The sequence below is a fragment of the Oratosquilla oratoria genome, chromosome 26 (assembly GCF_046742065.1).
Source record: "Oratosquilla oratoria isolate Oo_2021 chromosome 26, ASM4674206v1, whole genome shotgun sequence".
In the NCBI taxonomy this organism is placed as follows: Eukaryota; Metazoa; Arthropoda; class Malacostraca; order Stomatopoda; family Squillidae; genus Oratosquilla; species Oratosquilla oratoria.
The window spans coordinates 56,203,545-56,229,790 of NC_134802.1; the positions used below are offsets into that span (position 1 = coordinate 56,203,545).

The 26,246-nt window shown below is 38.2% G+C and overlaps 1 protein-coding gene across 1 annotated transcript in view; it reads left to right on the plus strand.

The window, feature by feature from the left end:
* Positions 1-24,737: 24,737 nt before the first annotated feature.
* The window catches only part of LOC143039352 (uncharacterized), a 31,101-nt gene continuing 29,592 nt past the window's right edge, over positions 24,738-26,246 (plus strand). Inside the window, exon 1 of the mRNA XM_076209234.1 lies at positions 24,738-24,927. Within this exon, the coding sequence (XP_076065349.1) occupies positions 24,738-24,927 (190 nt within the window). The remainder of the gene's footprint in view (positions 24,928-26,246) is intronic.

Below are 26,246 nucleotides of genomic sequence, written 5' to 3' on the forward strand. Positions count from 1 at the left end.
TAAAAAAGTGAAATGGGTAAAAAAACCAAAAAGTTCACCAATGAATTATTCAATGATAAATGAAAAGAGAGAGAGATAAAGAGTCTGTGAGTGTCTTCAAGGATAACTTCTCACTCGACAAATATACCAAGATTGTGGACGAAACATAAAGAATATTGACGAGCATGAACGTGGATGTAAAATCACTGAGATCCTCATCCGACCCTGACTATAATATGCAGCGTTGCCCTCCCGGCCCCCAAACTTGCTGTCCAGAACATTCCACGCAAGAAAAACGATGATCTTATCTCAAAGTGAAGGTTATAAACAAGATCAAGGGAACACAAACAGTATCGACCAAATTAGTTCCTACCTTTGCATATAAACCATAAAAGAGACGAGAAGCATTGGATCTGGTATCATTAGAAGAAAGAAATGACATAATCACAATGTTAGGATCAATGAAACGTATGTAAACGAACGGCGACATGACGTCATGGGAAGAAATTGCAAAAGACCACAAGTCTGTAAGAATGTCGAGAAAACACCAGCCTAACGCACGAATGCTTCTACTCAGCCCTGGTGATGATTTAGACCCAGCTTAAGGCATAAACGAATTTAAAGCTAGACATGATGTTTAGAGAAAAAATATGAACCCTCAAACGTGGCTCCTATCCTGTACATTGCAATTAAGTAATTACAATTTGGGAAACACACCCACACACCCACACGCACACATCAGAGAGAGAGAGAGGGGGGGGTGGAAGGCGAAGGCTGTACGAGTTAAAGAGACACAGTACTGAATCAGACAACTTGTCAATGTGTGATCCCACAGCTAGGCCTGGGTGTTCACTCTGTTGCCCAGGGTAGCCTGGGATATCGGAACCTGAATACACACATGAAAAAGTCTCATCCTGGGTCAGATGGAACAAAAACTGGGGGTTGAGGGAGTGTATGATACTTCATACTTATTGTGGTCCCTGCGTTAATAGATAATGATAATTATGTAAGGAAAACCGGGTGGACGGGAGTGTGTTGTTTCCAATGAATATTGATACTAAACGGACAGGAATGTGAGGTAATCAGTAGACAACCACAATTGCCTTACGAATGAAAACTTAAACTCATGCCTACACTAGAACCGTGTCTTTTTTCTCTTTCTTATAATGTAACTAATTATTTTCCTTACTTAACTATTCCTTTTCATCAACTATCCAAATATAGTTTGTGAACCTACAAAATGATCAACAATTCCTGTTTGTACAGGGGTGAATATCTTATGAAGAAATAACATTCCCTTTGGTCTTGGCACGTATTCATCAGCGAGACCACAACCCTACGCAGCAGTATCCTACCAGCGCTGGCTTTGCCGGCACAGAGAGGTGTGTGCAGACATTGCATGGCGGGGAGGATGTCTGGGGTGGTAGTGGAGGGAGTGTATGGTAGTGAGCGTGGTGACGTCATGTCGCTCGACTGGCTCGGAAATTTCCAGACGCTCTGGTTTACGGGGACGGATGTGAGCGGGTATAGATTTTTCTTAAATTAACCACTTTTGTATCTGATGGACAATTTTCCTCGTACTTTGGCTTTCGCCAGGCCATTTTATTCAGTTGCACGGGGCGGTTTGGGTAGCTTATTTTTCGTTAGTTGTGTTATAACTGCACGAATGAAATAGGGAAGCGGCATCTAAAGTATAGGAAAAATGTATCACTGTATAGAAAGGGATGAATGCAGACTTAGTTCAGATTAAATCCAATTTCTATCAATCAGGTGAGCATTCATGCCTTTCTCTCTCTCTCTCTCTCTCTCTCTCTCACACACACACACACACACACACACACACACACACACACACACACACACACACACACTCTATAGAAGAGACCTGAAAAAGAACAGCTTTCCTCACAGAGTAATAGACAGTTGGAACAAGTTAGATGAGAAAGTGGTGTGTGCAAAAACAATACATGAATTTAAAAATAGTTTAGATAAAATGAGATACGAAAACGGGACACCACGAGCATAGCTCCCCTTCCCGTAAAATACAACTAGGTACAACTAGGTAAATATACACACTTCGTTCTTTGCTTTGTCTTTGCGCATGCGCCAACATCGACATAATGTCGTCCCAAGATTCCGATCCTATTTTTAAATCCTCAGTATACCTCTCAGCTTAACATTACTTAATGGCTAATTAGAATACAACGTGTTAAGGCGTCATTCGGACAAAATGTGTCGATATTTCAATTTTTATGATTTTATAAGTAAAAATGAAGAAAATATCGAGTGAATATTTTTTGCGAAAATTTTGCTCAGGGAAAGTCCATGCAAACTGTAAATCAACGAATGAATAGATAAACGAATAAATAAGCACACATAAGTAATTGAGTAAAATAGATAAATACTATAAAGATAAAAAGGTTATTTTAAAGATCAATTAAAATTAATCTTTTCTTAATGATTCGTACCAACATTACACGAATTACTTTGCAGTGAAGATAACAGATGTTCTTCATTGTTTTTGTAACATTTCTAATTATCCAACTTTCTCAATACATTGGCCTTGTATCCTCTAAGGCTCATTTTATCTGTTGCCGGGCGATTTTATTCGATTAAGGAAAACTGAAAGGGTAAATATCTTACCCAAAGAAAATCGTCTGAATTTAGATATAATAAAGACTGCAAAACCAGTAGAACTCTCGCAAAAGAATGAATATATATTTATGTGCGATGACATGAAGACAATTAATATAGTACTCCACATTGCTATGAACATACGAACAAAAGAATGGGGGAAGCTACAAGAGACCATAAGGCCTACACTAGGTAGTTCCATGTCCATTACCACCTAACACCCCTACCCATAAAGTTATCTAATCTCTTAAAACAACCAATTGTTTCAGCGCTTACTACGTGGTTACTAAGTCTATTCTATTCGTTGACCACCCTATTGGTAAACCAAGACTTGACTATTTCCTTCTTAAATCTAAAATTGTCCAATTTAAATCCATTACTGCGAGTCCTGCCCTGTGGAATTTAATGTCACGTGAAAATTAGTTCCAACTAGTTCAATTGCTATCCACAAAGTGGGTTGTCTGCTTCCAAGCAATTTTATTGAGTCAAGTTGACTTGTAAACTACCCCAGTACTCGACAGCACGAATGTTCATTTATATGCTGCATGCTGACAGCATTGTCATCACAGTGTTCTTATGCTAATCAAAACATCAGCGAGTTTTGATTTTCTCTTCCTTTGAATTAATGAGTTTATTTTCATTCGTCCTTATAACTGTGCGATTGTGCAAGGAAAGAAAGATGAGGATTAAGGCTCGAGTTTTCCTCCAAGATAGGTTGCATAACAGCAACCAACAGCACAAGTTTTTGTGAGTTCACCAACTCGCCTCGGCCGTACCCAACATGCAATGCGCGACTGCAGCGCTATCACTTCGTCCCGTGATCAATCGTGGCACTACTGCGATGATCGTGTGTTGCATGTTTCTCGTCAGTGCATTGGCTCGCATTATTATTATTATTATTGTTATTATTATTATCGTTTTTATATGAATGTTATTGCAGTTATTATTTTCATTATATTATTAGTTAGAGGGGAGGATAGATAAGATGGGGGAAAGGGAGGGAGGGGCGATTTGGGGGTTTAGTGGAAGGTAAGAAGGAAATGGAAGGAAGTAAGAGTTATGATAGATGTCGGGCAGACACACTTGCCCGGTTAGTTTATAATCTTTTGGACTTTTGTTAAATTATTATAACTATTAATTTTATTATTACAATTTTTATTACAATTATTATTAATCTTCTTTTTATTAAAATTGTTATTAATCTTATTATTATTACAGTTATTATTAATTTTATCATTATTATTAACTATTTATTTCTTCTAATATTTTTATATACATGTTAACTTTGGTCCAAGCAATACGGTGTGAGATAGGCAGGACCCTTTACATATGAGTAGCTGATATAGGAGTGACTTCAAATTTTGTACAGGTGTGGAAGATGGGTGGATGCTTTAACTCTGCCATCCCTCTAATAAGGGGAAATTGGTCTTTTGATGTATGTGTGTATGTAAGTATATATTTATTTATGTATGCATACATACGAAAAAAGCTGGACTCAGAAACAGGTATTTTGTATGTATGCATGCAGCTATGTAGGTCTGTATGTATGTGTACATGCACGTATGCATATGTATGTATACATATATGTACCTATGTATGCATATACAGTATGTATGCATGCATGCATACATGTATGTATATATGTGTTATGAAGCCGATTGATCTTTTTTATTTCATTTTCATTTAAGCCATCATACGGAATAATTATATTTCTAGCATCAAAATTGGTACCTTTGTTCAAAACATTTTTACTTTGAAATTTAAAGTTTCTTTCGAGACAAGTTCTTCCTCTTTGTTGTTCTCTGATTGTTATTGATAAGTTTGTCTTGTTCACAATTCTATTTTATTCCTCCTATTTTCGAAATGTATAGTCCTTCTTTTCATTAGGTTAATTGTTACCATGGAATGTTAACTGAATCTTAATATTGGGAAGTTAGATTTAATGTTTCTTTGGTCGTTGCCTTCTCAACTTATTCTCGAATTATATAGATTGAATTGGAAATAATGAACTTTATTGTTATTTCTTAGAGGTTCTGTTTTCAGTTCCTATCTGAAATTTATTATCCTTGACCTCGTCTCAAAGCTTAATTTCTATATGTATATCAAAATGCTTTTCCCCCCTTAATAGGAGAGGTAGCCAAAGCAAGAAATACTTAGCCATTCCTACCCATTCCACTCCCATCCCATCAGATAGCTGCATCCAAAGACATTTAGATAAACCAGGGGTTACTAAAGTAGTGAATAAAAAGAAAACGAAAAAGTAATGAAAAAAGAAAATGTAAAATAATCTTGTTTCGCGAATAGGCAACCTGGTGAATAATGGCTCATGTTTAAGACAGAAGATATCAGTTCACTTCACGCTATTTACGAAATGGATACCTGTTCAACTGTCGCCAGGTGATTTTATTCAGCATGGGGGGAAACACTCCCACGTGGATCGGTTTCAAAATAAACTGAAAATATTGTGCGAGAGAAAGCCGTTATACGAACATCTGTCTACGATAATCATCTCTCTTATCAACTAAACCATATGTGAACATCACACCTGCATCCAAGCACAAGACACCAGCAGAACGACACATCATATGTTTATCTCTATACAACAATAATTTAATCTACCATTATGCGATTTTATTATGTTAAATGAAAACTCGTAAAGGGAAAGGTGAGTCACGAATTAGAAATCCTGAAACAAGTGACTGGGCTTTTTGCGTGCGAGGTCTTTGTGGTGAGCATCGGCTGGAAGTCGACTCGCCAGGGGTACCAACCTTCTCGGCGGCAAAGTCAACAGTGTGACCTCCTGTACTATCAATCATTAGCGGTTCCTTGTGTGCGCCTGCACTTGCGTGCACGCACACCGCACGCGCGCGCGCACACACACACACACACACAATTTATTGATAGATATGACTTACTAAAGTGAGACAGAAGAAAAACAAGAGGACACGAGAAGAAGCTTAAGAAGGACAGTTACAGAAGAGATCTAAAAAAGAATAGTTTCCGACACAGAGTGATAGATATATGGAACAAACTGAATGACGAAACAGTGAATGCTAAAACTATACATGACTTTAAGAACAAACTGGATGCGGGAAGATACAAAAGCTACAACTAGGTGAACACCACACACACGCACACACACACACACACACACACACACACACACACACACACACACACACACACACACACACACACACACACACACAACAGCTTTCCTCACAGAGTAATAGACAGTTGGAATAAGTTAGATGAGAAAGTGGTGTGTGCAAAAACAATACATAAATTTAAAAATAGTTTAGATAAAATGAGATATGAAGACGGGACACCAAGAGCATAGCTCCCCTTCCCGTAAAATACAACTAGGCAAATACACACACACACACGGTTTTGAGCCAGTATTAAAAAAATAGAGAATAGGAGTAGGGACCCACCAACCGTTGCTCCTTTCCTGTATGGTACGAGTAAGTACAGGGGGGTCTTAGTATGGTAAACAAGAACAACATAAGAAATAATAAAAATAAAGGAGGTAGATTATAATTAGCTGAAGAATGATGGGAAACATATTTATCCACATTCATGCATCCATTTGTGGAACACGATGAAAGAAGAAAAAAAACCAGGCCAACAACATAAATTCATATAATGGAGTTTTAATGACGGGACTCCATTGGCATAGCCCCAGCACCGTTCACTACAATAATGTTAACACACACACACACACACACACACACAAGAGGACATGGAAAGAAAATAAAAAAACATAGCTATAGAAGAGAACTGAAGAAAAACAGTTTTCCTCATAGAGTTTTGGACACTTGGAACAAACTGGACAATGAAATAGTATGCGCAAAAACCATTCATGAGTTTAAAAACAAACTAGACACTGCAAGATACAAAGGCGGGACAACACGAGCATAGCTCCCCTTCCCGCAAAATACAACTAGGTAAATACAACTAGGTAAATACACACACACACACACACACACACACACACACACACACACACGACTCGGTGGCGGTAGAGCGATGAACTACCAGCATGGTGGTGCGCGTAGTGCTTGGTTCGAATCCTGCCCAGGGCCGAAATCATTTCGGTACAGCTGCGCTTCGGGTCGTTACTCTGACTCTCGTGGGCGGGGAGTTGGGTGTGTGTGTGTGTAAGGTCATAGCATTACCCATAGATCGGACCTACGAGCTCTGAGCTCTTTTCCAGGAGGGAAATAGCTGTCGATCACGAGTCCAACACGTGATCCAAAGACCAAGTGAATACAAGTGAATACACACACACAAAACTGGCACCAACTCTTTCCAAAATGACATATGAACAAAGACTGTCCAAATTATTACCAACTCTGGAACAAAGAAGGGAAAGAGGAGACCTACTAACTATCAATAGAATTATGAAAGGAATGGGAATCTAAGATAAGAATGATTTATTGAAATGGGACGATGGAAAGGCAAGAGGACACGGAAAGAAACTAAAAAAAGATCACTACAGAAGAGATTTGAAAAAATAGCTTCCCACACAGATTGATAGATACCTGGAACAAATTAGACAAAGAAACAGTGTGTGCAAACACTATTCAAAAATTTAAGAAAAAACTTGATGCTGAAAGATACAAAGACGGGTCATCACGAGCATAGATCCCTTCCCGTATAATACAACTAGGTAAATACACACACATGGCTTGCTGGTATGATGGGGGGAAACATTCTCTGTTGTTGCAAACCATTACTGTTTCCCTTGAGCAAGGTGATAGTGTAGATGTGTATAAGACCACTGCATCGTACCCGAAAACCGGATCATATGATCTGTGAGCTCTCTTACGGTAGGGTAACAGCTGTCGGTCACTGATCCGGCACGTGATCCAAGAAAATGGTGAACGTTACAAAAAACAATGATGTCCATAGGCTGGCATGTTATGTAGGAAATATTTCGTTTAAGATAGAGAGATATAGAACACAAATACAATTATTGTGTACATGTGACTTGGAAACTGACGAAGGCGATGGAAACAAAGCTAAGGACTGCACAGAAGAGAATGGAGAGATCAATGATGGGAATAACGCTGAGAAACCGAAAGAGAGCAAGTTGGGTGAGAGAGCAGACTAAAGTGAAAGATATTGTGGAGGCAGTAAAAGAAAGGAAGTGGAATTGGGCAGGTAAGTTAGTGCGAACGACTGAGCGATGGAGCAAATGTGTTACTGAGTGGACACGGCGAGATAGGAAGCGTGGAAGAGGGGGACCAGACAGAAGGTGGAGAGACGAGATTGAAAAGTTTGTAGGAGTGACGTGGCAGAGGTTGGCGAGGTCGTGTGAATCATGGAGTGCTATGAAGGAGGCCTTTGCTCAGCAGTGGACTCAGGATGGCTGATTTGATTGATTGACTTATGCTAGTTCAGACACAGGGCACAACGCATCCTTAGTGACTTAGCCTGATAGAGGCACACACCCTGGTATTGTCGCAGAAGCCTCGTCAACTTGGGGCTAGTTTAGTAGCCGTTAGTGTCAGCGATTTTTAAAATAACCCTCTACTTCTCCAATGTTAACAGAAAGTTAAGGTACGGTTATACCAGTCAACGGATGGGTTGGATTCCAAGCCTATGGATGGATTTCGTCCAACGTTGGAGGATTTGGGTTGGAATCCAAGTCTAGTGACGCCCAACACAGTACCGTTGTAGTCCATACTTTGGAAGAGATGCAAGGGAGAGAAACTAAAGATATATGCTAATAGTATTCATATTTACGACATAACTATACATATATAATATATATATATATAATATATATATATATATATATATATATATATATATATATATATACATACACAAATTGTTCAGTAATAAGAGATAAATTATTCGATGTTATAAAATTATCTTGAAATAGAAAATAAATTTTATGGAATGTATATTGCGGCAATAATCAAACGGTCGTTTCAATACTGCCGTATGTAAAGATTGGTAATTGTCTCACCATTTGGTTGATATCTACACTTTTCGCAGTGATGGAGTGGAATACTGAAGGTATCCATGTTCTAATAGAGAAGATACGACCACAAGAGGCGCTTTGGGATGTAAGGCATCACGACTATATTAAGAAATAAGGATAATATAATATCTCACTGAGTCAGCCCTTCAATTACCATTTTCTATGAAGAAATAAATATCCTCTGCCTAGTTCTCGATAACGTGTGTGTATTCACTTGGTCTTTTGGATCACGTGTTCGACTCGTGATCGACAGCTATTTCCCTCCTGGAAGAGAGCTCAGAGCTCGTAGGTCCGATCTATGGGTAATGCTATGACCTTTCACACACACACACCCCCAACTCCCCGCCCACGAGAGTCAGAGTAACGACCCGAAGCGCAGCTGTACCGAAATTAATTTCGGCCCTGGGCAGGATTCGAACCAAGCACTACGCGCACCACCATGCTAGTAGTTCATCGTTCTACCAACTGCGCCACCGAGTCGTGTGTGTGTGTGTGTGTGTGTGTGTGTGTGTGTGTGTGTGTGTGTGTGTGTGTGTGTGTGTGTGTGTGTGTGTGTGTGTGTGTGTGTGTGTGTGTGTGTGTGTGTGTGTGTGTGTGTGTGTGTGTGTGTGTGTGTGTGTGTGTGTGTGTGTGAAATATGCAAAGATCGTCAAATATGCATTTTAGAGAGATAGCGAGTCGTTCAAAGTAATTTGGGATAATATTTAAGAAAGTGGCTTAAGCATTGGATAGAGGGTTGGGCTTGCTGTAACTCCTTTCGGTGGGAAATTCTCTACACGGTAAAACTGGACTTATGTGTAACCACTTATTATAGGATGAACGAATGCACATGTTGGGCTCCAAGCTTATCGACAAGTCAACTTGCCCTCAAATTATCTAAATGTCAACACTAACTTGCTGGGTAAGTTAGTTTGCAGCTAACATTAGCGAATACGTAACAAGCCCCATGTCAACGAAGTTTCAGGAAAGAAACGCTGGTTATCGTTGAAAAAATATTAATGGTGTAACGAAACTTTCGAAACGTTGCATACGCCATTGTACTTGCATTTAGAAAAAATGTGATATGCGTAGTAATCTAAGGAGAATATGTGTTTATTTATTTATTAACATGTGCTTATTTACTTATTTACTTATTTGTTTGTTTATTTTCCTCATGGAATTGCCTTGTTCAGTCACGGTAATAATACTGAGCAATGGGTTCCATTACAGAATTATAATGCTTGTTGCCAACTTGGTCATCAATGTTTTTTCCACAAAAAGTATATGATATACATATAAAGCAAAGAAATATACAATATAACAACAATTTACACAATTATGTAAATGAAACCATAGACTGGTTCAGGAGTTGAAGTCGATATAATCTTCACACGAGTGAAAAGGTCATTCACCCTTGACAACTCGCCAGTCGACTGCATTCTTCGAAGTTCCAACGTCGGCCTCCGTTTTCTAAAGTCTTGCCGCGGACGTCCAATAAAGCGTTCATTCCTAAGTTAAATTTTTTTTAATTTATGGCTTAGAACGTATAAATTACGATTGAAATTCAATTTAATGTAATAAATATATTCATATGTTAGTCTATTATCATGAGGTAGGAGAATACATAAGAAATTTTATGAAGACGACATGATCTATTGGCGCGAGTTTAGGGAACTGAAATATATTTAGTTAAGTGAATACGAAGTAACCATTGCCACGGCTTGTAAATGAATAAATACTTGAAGGTAAATACAAGGCATTTGTTGTTTATCTAAATACGTGTGTCTAGTCCAAATTAAGATATACATTATGTATGTCCCTTTTGATCGTTCATGTAACCAGAAAGAACTTAGACCCCGCCAGACGTCACCATTGCGTCACAGTATTGGCACGATTTGTGACGTCAAGCTGAACTTCCATCGCACCATATAAATTGGAACATTGAAAATCAGATTATAATTTTAGAATCAGGTTACATTAAGATGTAATTAGAACAAATCTGAATAAATTAATTTATGTTTAAGAAGGAAATAGACAAAAATTGGAGTACCAGTAGAATTGTTAATGAAATAGACTTAGTAACCATGATATAGTGAGCTTTGAAACAATTAGTTGTGTTTAGAGAAGATTAGACAACTTAATGGATAGGGATGGGCATGGAACTCCCTAGTGTAGGCCTCAAGGTCTCTTTCAGTCATCCCCATTCTTCTTAGTTTTCTTATGGGTCAAACTAGCCCATCGATTGTGTGGATGCGAAGGGGGGATGGGTCTTCGACGGGCGTCTACCTGGAAGCTTGGCATGGTTGGAAAGTCCAACTGCGGCTTTGGTTGGTTGATTCCATTCGTTTAGTGACATCCTGACTGTATCGATTAACATTTATTATGCATTTCAACAATAGAACGCCACCTTTGCCCCTTGTGTCCGGACAGCCGAAGTTACCGTTGGCGGTTCGAACCCGGGACGAAACTAGGTCGGGAACAATGTTCCACAGACTTTGACAGGGTGACAATTCTTCATGTGGGCTATCTTGGGTTTACTGTTCTTCGGTTGTATAAGTTGATGACAATAAGCATAACCCTCATTCAACCTAACCTAACGTAATATAATATAATATGATATAATATAATATAATATGATATAATATAATATAATATGATATAATATAATATGATATAATATAATATAATATGATATAATATAATATAATATGATATAATATATGATCTTTATTCCACTGTTGATATTCGGCGTACTTGGGTGACAGTTCGTCAGGTGGGATCTCAAGGAGTGACGATTCTCAATTGCATGTCGTTAACCAGAATAAAAGAAGAATAAAAACCGTATGTGGACAAATTTGCCAGTGTAGACAAAGGGAATTTACGTATTTTTATTTGTTCATTCATGGAATTTAATGTAGGTTGACAATAAAAAATAATAATAGAATCCTGCTTTGGATGAAGGAAAGATGGTTTGCATCCATTTGTGCATCAAATCTATTTCCAGATACATACGGAAGTGGGTAAGAACAAACAACGAATGAGCATTAGGCCTCGTTCATATTGGGCTAGTTTTGTAGCTGCTAGTGCTAGCGACATGATCTACTCCTAGTAAGTAGTTTTATTTAGCATCGAATCAATAAACATGAAGTGCAGATAAAGAAAAGAACACACAGTTCGAAATAACAATTACAAAGGCCGAGGATAACACAAAAAAAAAAGCATGTAAGCTTATTTCCTTTGTGGTCCTACTGTTCTTTCCTCTAAGCCAGGGGTTTCTAATTAGGGTTGAAAATCACCCCCAGGGGGGAATTTTGGGTTTTCTGGGGAAAGCAATTATAGGTTTTGGCCTATCTGGCCTGTCACCTGGGGTGGAATTATACTAATATGGGGAAAATATATACTAATTTGGAAAAAATAAAAGAGTTTTTAGTAACATTTGCATATTATTTAGAATGCACTTTTTGAAACAGGCAATCTTGGAAAGGAGGGGGGAATGACATTCAGACAAATGGTGAAAGGGGTGAATGGGCCAAGTAAGGCTGAGAACCCTTGCTCTAAGCTCTTCAACTGTCAACACTTACTTGTCGGGTCAGTTAACTTACATGTTGCCCTAGCGAGGCTTTACGTTGATTATAGTATCGAATAAAGCTTTAGCAAAGAGTATGAATTGTGTATATGCGAGAATATGCCCACAGGTAAATATGAATTTATGAGAAAGGCTATTGGGTCGCCATACACAGAAATACCAACTCAGCAAATATCTTAGAAATTTTGAATAACAAGTATTAACAGGTTCTCAGGCTACTACACACAAAAAAGTGAAATTAGTAAAAGTAGTTTAAAACGTAGGAAACAATTAGATACTAGTCTGGTTATCAACTGAAGATTGTAAAAACTATACTAAGATTCCTTCATAAGGATGCCTGAACGTCGGCACTTGTCTGATATAGTCATATTGACGGTATGAAGAAACTATAGTACTATACGTGGCCGAAAATGACAAAATAATAAATAGAATGTTGACGTATGTGTGTCGTTAATTTTTTAATTTTGAAATGCACCAAATCCAGCGGGATCGAGCCGTTAGAGAGCATACTACCGCCATCTATTGAGTTAAACTAAAACTATTTCGATGCTGTGAGGGGAGACTTTAGTAATTGTGTCTCACACTGTGAAGACAGGGGTGACCCTAGTATTTCTCGTCGTAGTTATCATTAACAAATAAAACGTGATTTTATTATATCCGTATTGTATGCAGTTGACAATTGCCGACTGTGGGCGTAGATATTTAGACATGGTAATCAGACATAGTAATCGAATTCTGCATGTGATCTGCCTTTGGAAGCCTTTTGTTTGAGCATTTGACATATGCAGATTCAACATAGAATGTTAATTTCAACATCCCCGTAAATTAATTAAATTTTGTGTCATATTGAACAAAATCTATAGTGTCGCTGCAGGTTGTCTCGGAGACATTAATTAAATAACAACAAAATTTGTGTTGGTAATATTTTTTTCTAATATTATTTGATTTCTTGACCAACTTCCTTTCTGTGGGGTCGAGAAAGAAATCCTTAGTAAAGAACAATAAATGGCATTAATTACAAGATTTTGATTGTACTTCAGGTACCTTCAGATAGATATTGATTGATTGATTTATTATTATTGTTATTTATTCATTTTACTATGAAAAAAATTAATTGTGTTAGGGAGAGGGGAACCACGGTTTGATGGTCGTGTTTAAAGTTGGAAACGAAGGACAATGTAAGAGGGGATTCACACGGTGTAACGTTTCGTCGAACGCGGTTCGACAGACACGTGTTAGTGATGTATGAACGTGTGAACGGGGTATTTGGTTGTCGAACAACGTGTTCGACAACCAAATACCCCCGTTCACACATCACTTTAGACACGTGTAAACACCATCTAACAGAAACGTGCACAGACATTGCAAGGGGCAGGTGCTTTGGGCAGGAAATTGGGGCACTTCACTCTTTTGTATTATTTCGTATTTGACAACTATCCGGTAGGGTGCAACGCCATTTTCCACATTATAATTTCTGAATGGTAAGAAAATGGAAAAAGCCTGTGAGAAATAATTTTTCATTCATTTCTATACATTTTTGTGATGAAGGGCACTTTTGGGGCACAGGGCAAAGGGGCAGGTGCTCAGGCATCCCCCCCCCCCTCTACACGGGCCTGGTGTGTAATGAAGAGGGGAAAGACAGCCCTTGTGTATTCAATGGGAGTAGCTTAGTTAACTAACCAATTTCATTTTTTCCTTTATTTCCTTTTTTCTTTTTTAGTTCCACTGTAGTTTACAAAGTTACAAGGTTAGTCTGATGCGATATATATATATATATATATATATGTGTGTGTTGTGGTGATAATATTGGAGGTCTTGGTAGACTTATTGGCCACTATGCATGGGACTGTGCTTGTATTGGGTGGCTAATGAAACAAAATCGAAATGAATATATAAATTATTTAGCACAGACTAAAAAAAATCGTGCATACACTCTGAGGGCGTAATCAAAACTGCTTGGGGACGCCAACAATTTAGAGCGGGAAAATTCTGGTGCGAGCGAACAGAGCACTTGGTTCTTTATTACATTATGTACAATATACAATAATAAATATACAATGACAATAACAAAATCAATATACAATAACATCTATGACAATCATGCAATGGGGAAAATACAACCACAATTAAACACTTCGCAAGTACAATACATGATACTTGTACAATGTTGTACGTAGTCATAATACTCGTATGTACACAATGATGCCATACCATTGCATGCTCTTTCTTGTCGTTCGATTCCTTGCAGATGCCCAGGAGTAGTGGGTTCTTCAAATTTTGAAAACTCTCCAGGTTCTGTTGCTAGTTAGAGTCTTGCTAGATAGAGTCTTGAGAGAACTGTATGGGTATTCTATTATTGTTCTCACCAAAGGTTTGTATAGGTGAACTCTAACTTCCTCTGACACTGCCTTAAATCTCCTTGGTTTTGCCGCGGTGGCTTTGACCTGTTTTAATCTGTCACTGACAAGGGTCAGTATGTCCCGCTGGGATACTTTGAGTCCCAATAGTTTGCCAGATTTGGATTATTCGATGGTCTCATCTTCTACTGCTGTTGGTGTCGGGCTGAACTTTGCAATTGAGATCATCTCAAATTTGGATTTATTGTTTTTTTATTTTTCATTGTTTTTCACATTCCGGCTGATAGGTCTTTCTATTTTCTTTGCCATCATTTTGGTCGATATTCCTGGGTCGGTTATGATTGATGTTATGTCACTGTTTGGCGTGGGAGAGGGAATATTTCTTGTGTACTCTGTGTATTTTTAATCGGTCGATAGTCACTAAGGTCCTTCTGGTCTCCTTTTTTATGAAGCAAAATCACTATTGCATTGCACCACATATCAGGAACCCTTTCTTGACGTAATAACTGAACCAATTTAATGGGACCTAATTTCTCTGCGTCTTCCAACAGATCTATCGATATACCATCTTCCCCAGGTGCTTTTCCTCGTTGACACCGTGTAGAGCAGTGTTCCCCAACCTTTTTTGGCTGCGACCCTAAATCCACTCTTAGCCTGGAGTCGCGACCCTAATTGTAATAATAAATTCAACCATTTCATGTTATATTTCTACGTACTTGCATAATGTTTATAAACTTTCGTTTTTATAGTTCAGTTTATATTTACTAGCACAATGAAAAAAAAAAGTTAAAAAAGAAAGGAAACTTTATTTCATATCCGTTTACACACAAAAATATGTTTTTCCTCTTAACACATTTTTGTAAGACCCTCTGACGACCCTCAAAAACACCCTCGCGACCCTGGTGAAAAACACGATCCTTGAGGTTCACTGCTCCTGAAGAGGAAGTGATGGCCTTTGTTGTCCTTTAGTCTTATTCTCGCTGAGTCCTCTAAGGAATCCACAGAGGAGTCTTGTTAGTTTTTCTGGAAGTTGTAATTGGATTGTTTTTAGCCTCGGCCCATAACGCCACACCTTGTCGAACGGTTTGCTGACGTCACGAAGTATGTAAATTGATGTGATGACAATGAGTTCTGTTCATGCGCTCTTGTAATGGCGGTGGTTGTTGGTAGAAATATGACAAAGTTCTTGAGGATAATCACAGCTCCAACATATACTACCAAAACAATTTTTCATCTAAAAATAATAACAATAATGATAATAATAATGATAATAATGACAAATAGATAAAATAGAAAAAAGTACAGGATTTTTAATCCAAGGAACTAAGATGATTATATATATATTCTATTATCCCGGGTCATGAAGAAGAATTTGGCAGGTAATAAGGACAAAATAAAGCAAAGTGACGTAGTATTACCTTCACTAACTCGCCATTACAGTCTGTGTGCTTCAAGGAGTCCGCTCAAGGTGTGATATACGTTTCGATTTACTATTAGCCATTATATCAATTCGACCTTAGTAAATGTCTCTTATTTCCCATCTATGTGCTTTTCTATTTTTTATTTTATTTTTTGTTATTAATTTTTATTGTATATGGTAAAGGAAGCTGTATATTACAATGAGTATCACTTTTTAAGATAATAACAACAATTACCTGTACCCTATCCCATTATTAATCTCACCTGTGACACCTTGGAGTGGCAACGTGGGAAGAAAAAAGCGCTGTTGCCACGTTTCACAGAATTTATTCAAATATTTATTATAATCCTAACAAGTGATATTCATTGTAATATACAGTTTCCTTTACTATATACAGAATGAAAACAAAATCAAGTAGCACATAGATTAATAAGTGAGAGTCATATACTGATTTGGCAGAATGACTAGTGGTATTGTATATCTCGACTTGTGCCTCATTGAACTGACCCCATAGAGCGCACAGACTAGTAATGGTCATTTGACACCCCATAAGAGTAATTAGACCATACCAAAGATTGACCCCCTTGCCAGAGGCTCATCAGATTTCTTCCCAGTCGATGTGGTTATATTAGGTTTCTTCAATTAGAAAATCTATAGCTGTACAGGATTTCCTGACTGTTCCATTCCTTAGCATACCTAGTCTTGAACTCCTTGACAATTGGTGCTTTCACCTGGTTCCTTCCTAGTCCATCCAATTACTCATCATCTTCTAACAAAGATGGCGTACTTTGTAACACAAGTATACTGGATATACCACATAAACCTTGTCACAGAGTTCCCGGTATGGATACATAAACATCATCTGGAAACTTTTATATACTACTGGTGCGTTTCTACGACGCTGAGCAAAAGGATATAAAATTGAATGAAGAAATCAAAAGTGGATAACTTTTGTATTTTTTGTATGTAAATGGATATCATTTATACCATTCGCCATCTTATAAGGATTGCTGACTGCAGTGTCCCGTGGCCCAGACTCTTTGCCGGAACAATTTACACAAGAAATGGAGTCCACGCAATGCCCATATTATGACTGTCATTTATTTTATCATGACTGCCATTTATTTTATATTATTTGTTTATTTGTTTGTTATTATTTGTCTGTTTATTATCATTTGCTTGATTTTCATTTATTATTAGTTATCTGTCAATTTATTATCATTTACTGTTTACCTATTTGTTTATTATTTAACTACACCTATGCATTTATTTTATTTATCATTATGTTATTATTATTCTTATTCTTTTATTTATCATTATTATATATTTTTTCCGCATTCGACCTAGTTATGGACCAAAAGGTCCCCTGTCGGCATGCTCTGCCTTTGTAATACTTTGTAGGAGTGGCGGTGTCCAGGAGGACAATCCTTGGAAATGAGACAACTGGGCACGGACAACTGGCCGCAACCCAACTGGCCGCGGGAAGCTGGTCGCTATATGGAACTTTTTTTTTTTTAATCGATAAAATTGTAATAAAAATTCAATTTTCTTTATAAAGTACTTTATTGGAATAAAACGATAAAATATGCAAAAATCTACGGACAGTTATGTTGCTAGTACAATTATTATAGGTGCCAAGATCATGAACTGTATATATGAATTCTACTTCTCTCAACTGGACAAATCATTCTGTGTTATTCATTGTTTTTTTTTCAATTTAACAGTTTATTTAACAGAACATTACACATTACATTTGCTTGTTGAAGATGCACATATATACATATAAACATTAATTTGTTGAAAAGGAGAAAGCGGAAGCAATAGCTTATGAAATGCTCTCCCTAACAAAATACATGAAGTGTGACATTTGTAATTCTTATCTTTATGTGTTCTTTTCCCTATCTGCACTTCATGTATATTGAGTTAGTACCAAATAAAGTACAGTACTACTACTACTACTACTACTACTACTACTACTACTACTACTACTACTAAATCCTTTGATCAAGTGTCGTGGGCCAAAGCAGAAATGCACGACGTGAAATGTTGTGAAGGGACTTCACCTTATTTGTTCGAGACGGACATACTCGTTAATAAAATCGCCTGGCGACAGAATGTGAATATATTTTGGTAAGTTCTCGAAGGAACATGTTAGTTCCACCAACTCGAATTTATTATCTTATTTTATTTTTATTACAACATGTCTCCCTGTTGATTGGTTTGAAAAAAAAGTTATCGTAAACATTTATTAGCAGACTCGGCCGGCTGTCACCTGAACTGAATCGCCTTGTGGTAGCTCAAGAAAAATGTCTCAAATTTGTCCAGAGAAAACGGAGATTCATAGAAAACGGAGTCGCCTCCAGAGTTTTCTTCTAACCGAAAACTTTTTTTTTTCCATCGTCCCGCAACATATAGATATACATGTACAAGTGCATAAGTAAAGAGAACAAGTGAAAAGAAAATACAAATGAAAAAGTAAAAGTATAAAGTAAAAGATGAATCAAGACATTTGACGAAAATAAATATGTTTTAGGATTTTTCATTTCTTTATTTATTTATAGTTTATTTCTTTATCTATTTATATCTCCGGTCCCCAAATCCTTCCTCTCCCGTCCGGAACTGGAGACGAATAAAATCGTCTGACGGCAGGAAGAGTATGCATTAAAGGGTGCCGGTTTAGTATGTGGCCTACCTTTTTGATGTTGCCTACGATTTTTTTTTCCTCTGCTATGTGGCCTACCTATTCGACGCACCGAGGAACGCGCCAAGCTTTGCAGTATATATAGTTTGTAATCTTTAAGTAATAACAGTTCTCCGTCTGTGATTCCTTTGTCATCACTGTTTAACAGAGGTACGTTTTTCAAATTTTACCATTACGTTTTAATGTTGTTTTTTAAAGTGTACATGCACCAGAAGAAGAAGATGAAGATAAAATTGCTGAGAATTATCGCAATCATGGACGGAGAATCGATGGTCCATGCAAGATCTAAGAATATAAGGTCTAACCACTTCCGACCGAATTTCGAGGGAGTTGGCGCAGCGGGCCCGTGAACGTCACCTGGCTGTTCAAAGTGGGGTTGGCGGGTCCTATCCTATAGCTGTCAGTTGAAGCTGGTGCGTCGTTTGGGAAAGACGTTGCCATCGCTCGCATCGCTCCACGCAATTAGTTATATTCTGACAAATATTATATAAAATATTATAGTTCCTGTCTATATATATGAATATATATGATATATAATATACATATATATAATATATAAAATATTATAGTTCCTGTCTTCCTTGGCGTTTCACAGTTTTCTTCAGTGTTTCACAAAGAGAAAATGGACCCAGCCTAATGACGTCAGAAGCTGCGCAGAAGAATTCAAACGGTCTGACCTGTATATTTAGACCTTGGGTCCATGGGTGTTCGGGTTGATTCAAGGACGAGATGTGAGGTACTTCTATGTGGAGAAACGAAATGCAGAAACCCTTCTACCAATCATCCAAAGGGAAGTGGAAGTTGGTTCGGTAATCCACTCCTATGACAAATTTAGATTTAAGAAGGAAATAGGCAAGAATTGGTTTACTAATAGGGTGGTCGATGAATGGAATAAACTTAGTGACCATGTAGTAAGCGCTGAAACTATCAGTTGTTTTAAAAAACGATTAGACAACTTTATGGATGGGGATGACAGGGGGTGATGGATACGGAGCTGCCTAGTGTAGGCCTTATGGTCTTTTGCAGTCTCCTTCTTTCTTATGTTCTTATGAGTGGGCCGCTTTTCGTCAACTACAGCAAGTAGGATTTCATCATGCGACCGTTAACCATCAACACCACTATGTTGATTCAGCTACTGGCGTTCATACTCAAAAAATTGAAAGATCGTGGTTGGAAAGTAAAATAGACATTCTGAAGAAAAAGCGTGGAGTCCCTTTTCATCACTTCCAAGGGCATCTTGATGAATACTGCTGGTGGTATTCAAAGGGACCTGATGTCGACTTATTTTTATGCATTTTGCAGGATATCCGAGAAATTTTTGTATGACTTGTTAATAAATTGCTTTTTAATTATTAAATGAAAACATTTTCAAAGTATTGTTGTTTGTTTCAAAATTTTCCTGAGGTAGGACACATTCAAATAGGGTAGGCCACATACTAAACCGGCACCCATTAAAGTACCACCCGATTAGGAAGGGGTTCATCGAAGTATGACGTCATAACCCCTCCACTTATCTGAATAAAATCGCCTGGCGGCACCAAGAAGGAAATGAGAAGTGGAAATAGGTTAATAAAACCATCTGACGGCAACTAGAATCATAAAGGGCGCGACCCCCCCCCCCTCACTGGAGTTCACTCCAGGACCTCCTTAACACCTTTCAGTGCTATCTGCCACGTTACTCCTGCAAACTTCTCCCTCCCATCCATCCACTTTTTCTCAGGCCTTCCTCCTATATGGAGTTTTATGTAGTCGATAGATACCTGAGGGACATTAATGACGCCCCTACGGATCAGGGGCACGTGTTATTCTTTCATGGTCCGAGTTTAATCTCCTCTCAAAGATTTTGTACTATTTGACCGTATCCATCTAGTATCTGCTTATGTAATTATCTATGTAGATATTCATCTATACATTTCTTTGTCATTTTTTGTGTGTTTATTTCTCTTATTTAGGCATGTGTTTGTGTATTTGTTTATTTGTATTTATTGATTTACCTTTTCACTTATTTGTCTATCTATTGTGTAACTTCAACACAGAGAAACTCAATGTTTTTGTTTTGGCAAACGATAGTTTTTTTTTTTTTTTTTTTTTTTTTTCCTGATTTTTTTTTTAAGGTTCTCCATTACAAGAAATGTTTATACCTTGACAAGTGTGAGACTCAGTAATTTCATAATGGGGGATAGAAGGGTCGGTGAATTGCTGTTGATGATCATAACATTTTTCTTATCAACAATCATGATAACCCTTCATGTATTAAGAACTTAGAGATCTCTGTCTATCTATACACCATTGGTTTTTTCCACCTTACCAGGGAGGTAGCCAAAGTCAAAAGGCATATAACCACTTCCAGCCATTCCACTCCGATCCACTCCCCTTTCCCCCCTCTCATCTTAGCTCCTCGTGGATGACGGGTCACCCCTGTCTCCCGCCCACTGCCCTGGGTCAGAAGCAATGCAGCAAGGCACAGTACATCCACCTTGATGCGGTTAAGGATAGAAGCGCTGGTTACTCCCGAGGAAATCCAGCACAAAATTGATATAATAGAGGTATTCAAATGGGTGAAGGGCTTTAAACGAGGGAGGTGCAGGCAAGGTCATCATGTTCAGACTGCAGGGCAGGGCTCATAACACAAGAATAAAGGAGACTGCAAGAGACCATAAGGCCTATACAAGGCAGCTCCAAATCCAACACCACCTGCAATCCCCATCCATAAAGTTGTCTAACCGTTTCTTAAAACAACTGATAGTTTCAACGCTCACTACATGGTTACTAAGTCTATTCCATTCGTTGACCACCCTATTAGTATACCAATTCTTGCCTATTTCCTTCTTAAATCTAAATTTGTCAAATTTAAATCCATTACTGTGAGTCTTGCCCTGTTATTTTGATATGATGACCTTGTTTGCATCACCCTTGTTAAAGTCTTTGATCCATTTGAACACCTCTATTAGATCTCCCCGCACTCTGCGTCTTTCCAGAGAGTGTAAGTTAAGGTGCCTAAGCCTCTCCTCGTAAGGCAAATTTCCGAGTCCATATATCATTTTGGTCATTCTTCTCTGAACTGATTCTAGTGAATTTATGTCCATTCTATAGGACGGAAACCAAAACTGTACCGCATAGTCAAGGATGAGTCTAACTATCGCTAGATAGAGTTTGATAGAATTACCTCTGCACTTCTATTCGTTACCGTCCTAGCAATAAAACCTAATGCACTGTTAGCTTTATTCCTGGCGTTAATGCACTGTTTCCTGGTTTTAAGGTCCGGACTCACTAGAACTCTCAAGTCTCGCTCTCAGTTTTCTCTAAAAACGTGTTATCTAAGCTGCATCTATTTTCGGGGTTGTGTAGTCCTATGTTTGACATGCTACACTTAGAGGTATTAAAGGTAATTTTCCATTTCACCGTAGTAATATATTTAAAATCGGACAAATTTAGATTTAAGAAGGAAATAGGCAAGAATTGGGTTTACCAACAATGTAGATAACGAGTGGAATAAACTTATTAACCATGTAGTGAGCGCTGAAACTATTGGTTGTTTTAAAAGAAAGTTAAATAACTTTATGGATAGGGATGGCAGGTGGTAAGGGACATGGAACTGCCTAGCGTAGGCCTTAGGGTCTCTTGCAGTCTCCTCCATTCTTGTCTTGTTATCCTCCTCCACACTTGTATTAACCATAAGAAAATAGTTAAGGTGCGTCACCATAGGAGCAACTGATCCTTGTGGGGCCCCAGGGCCCAACATTTTGGGGTGAGGGAGCCCTGACTGAAATCTGGGGCCCTATAGAGGTGTTAAATCCTTTATAGGGGTATTAAATCCTTTATAAAGGTATTACATCTTTTATAGAAGTATTAGATCCTTTACCAAGGTAATAAATCCTTTATAAAGGTGTCAAATCCTTTATAAAGGTATCAAATCCTTTATAGCGGTATTAAATCGTTTATAGAGGTATCAAATAATTTATAGGGATGATATATTTATGGAAATATTAGATATCTTATAGGGTATTAAATCCTTTATGAAGGAAGGATCCTTATACGAGTGACAGGTAAAGGCCCGTGGTGCTCAGTAATGAGGTTGTGATGTATACAGTGTCGTAAAATATGTACTCACTCTTCGCAAAGTTTCGTTACTTTGTCAGTTCCATTGGTCCGCGTTATGTGTCACCAGTGCCTGGGAAGGGGTTGTCATTAGTTCGAATTTAAAGAAAATTTGATTCTTTCCTCCCCCTTGTCTGGTCTAGTCCCCTCTGCGTGTTCGCATATGTTCAGATTGATGACCATCCTTTTCGAGACACAGACCAATGGATTTGACAAAGTTACGAAACATTAAAAAAAAAAAGTAAAACTTTTGGTACATCATGACTGTATCATTCTGAGTATCATGTCCAGTGTTCATGGCGCTTTTTTCCGGTCGTATTTATCTTATATAACCTCTTGTGTTATCCTGTATCGCAGGACAATATTGGACAGTACGTCCAGCATTCAGGACTCCCAGGATATAGATGGATTTTCTAAGGTGGAGGTCTCTGTAAATCTATATCTACTTATGTCTATATATCTATCTTCCAATCTATCTATCTATCTTCCTATCTATCATTATACCAAAAGGCTTCCTTCCCCTCATAAGGAAGGTAGCCATCCCATCCTGCACACATTTGTTTCCTTGTGGGAAACAATGAATTAACATTTTTAAAAGTACTATGTCAGGACGAAGTCTCTATCACTACAACCTTTCTCTCTTTCGAACAAGCAAAACGTACAAATAAATATGTCGTCCTAACATAATACTTTTCCAGGTCCCCGGACATTTGGTCCTCGGACATTTGACCTACGGACATTTGACCTACGGATAATTGGCCTAAGGACATTTGGCCAAGCGGACACCAATAGAAAAGCATATGAAAATGACAAGAACACATTTTTACACCAGAACCCTCAGCACTATCCACCCTCTACACTACATCTCAAAAGCACCACCAACGGAACACAACATCAACAAAAAACTACACCAGCAGCAAACTACAACACCTATAACAACCTACCACATATACCACACGATACATCCACAAAAAAGATAGCTCACCAAACAAATCCTTCAAGATAGACTACCAAACTCATTATTCCGGTAACATCTCCCAGACATAAAATAAAAATTAATAGATAAATAGATAAAAATAAAACGCACCCGATGAGAACCGCACTGGCATGTCTGTGCCCAGGACACCATCCATTATTGAGAGAGTCCCACCATAGGCCTGGCCACAGACTTGAACTCCCCCAGATACAAGCACCACACAAGAGGACCCAGAACACCTGACACTGCATTGCCCCACACTAACAATCTCCAGACAACAGCACAATATATCTTTCACGAGTGACCTGTGGACCCGCTTGGAGGATGGTGGTGGTGACTTGAAGCCTACAGGTCTTCTGTAATAGAATGATTTCACCACTGCCCGGCACCGCCGTTGCAGCTTGTTGTTGGCTGTAGCAAAGTCTTCCTTATGAGTCATTATACTTTCAGCTTGTTGTTGGGTGTAGCAAAGTCTTCATTATCATTCATTAGACTTGCAGCTTGTTGTTAGTTGTAGTAAAGACTTCCTTGAGAGTCATTATACCTTCAGCTTGTTGTTGGCTGTAGCAAAGTCTCTCTTATGAGTCAGACTTGCAGCTTGTTGGTTGTAGCAAAGACTCCCTTATGAATCATTAGACGCGAAAGGTTACGAGTATAAGAGTCTTTGAACCAGGGAGAGATGGAAATCGTCTTTATATCATGTTCTGGTTGTCGACAGGTGATTTTATTAAGCCATTTGGACTTGCCTATTGTCTGGCTGCATCCTGAAGATGAACCATGATTGGGTCGAAAAACGCAAAGAGAAGAAAAATAAATTTTAGTGAACTTTAGTGAACATTAACCTTCACTCACTCATCAGATGAAATAAGAGAAGTTCATGCAAGTTAGAGTTCTCTAAGGGTATATTAAAACAAAGCAATATATATATATATATATATATATATATATATATATATATATATAAATGTATATATATATATATACACACACACACACACGATGCACGTCATGCATGTTACAGCCCTTCCTGTGGGATCGCCTTTCGAGAGTCGGCACCCCGGGCAAAGTCAAAGGCAAAGCTGGCAACCCCCACGTCCCCGGAGGTCCGTCAGCGCCACCACTGCCATTTTCCCACCAGTCTTGGGTGTCTTCCCTTAGTGTAGAGGACGCGCGTGTATTGGTCCCTTTCCCAACAGAACTCTGTAAGTATCTCTTTACTGAACTTCCCCCGCATCCCTGCGAGTGTTGACGTTGGGTCACTGTGCACTAAGGTGCCACTGTCTCTGAGTTTGTGTCCCTGTGATAGACGTCTGTCTTGGAACTACGTCCCTCTTGTGAGATGGCTTGCTACTCCTGTGCGGGAGGCCTTCTTTCCAAACGTTTTCAGTTTGGTTCACAACTTTTCCAAAATGCATCGTATCTTTCTCGTTTCGAAGAATCCTACCGTCTTCATCCTTTTTGCTGTTTCTTCTAATCTATTCGTTCCCTATGTATCTCCTTTCCGCCTGTCTCTTTTCCTCTTACCTGTTTCTTGTTCTATCGTCGACTGTCATTTGCTTGACGGAAGTGGGGGTTGGGGGGGGACGTCCCCGCCCACCTAATACCCTGGTATTAGTTCATGGAAAGTAAGTTCATACGCAGTCTACCTGGTCTGAGCTCCAAGGATTTCCGATGCATGTTCTGCATTGGAAACCGGTATAGGAGATCATAAGACAGTGTACCTGTATATCCCACGGCGTAGAAGGTATTTTTATGCACAGTACAGCAAAGTCTTTTAATCATGATCTAATTTCATTTACGTGTGATATTTCACGTTCAGGTTGGAGGAGAGTATATTATCATAATATGTGTATATATGTATACACATATATATACGAATATATATATATATATATATATATATATATATATATATATATATATATATATAATATATATATATATATATAATATATATATATATATATATATAAAGAACCTTACAAAAACAGGTACATGAAGTAAATAATACGCACACACACACACACACACACACACACACACACACACACACACACGTGTATATATGTATATATAATATATATATAATGTGTGTGCGCGTGTGTATCATTTACTTCATGTACCTATTTTTGTAAGGTTCTTTAGTTAAATTTTATCTATTAAGGTTATTATATCATCCTGTTTTATTCATCATTCTCATTTAATTCGGTTTTATTTTATTCGTCTTGTCATCCAACCAGTATGCTTCCAATAGATTAGGATATTTGCTTCGTCTGCCCTGCGATACGTTTAGAATCTTGGATGATGCTACAATAGTGTGTGTGTGTGTGTGTGTGTGTGTGTGTGTGTGTGTGTGTGTGTGTGTGTGTGTGTGCGCGTGTTTGAGTGTGTGCGTCCGTCTTTGTGTCAGATTTCAGATATTTTATTTTCGTGTTTTGCAGAAGAGAAGGCATTTTCAGTATTGACGTGGTTTCTTATCGTTCACCTTTTTATGATCCTAACATTTTAGAAAACAACAAAA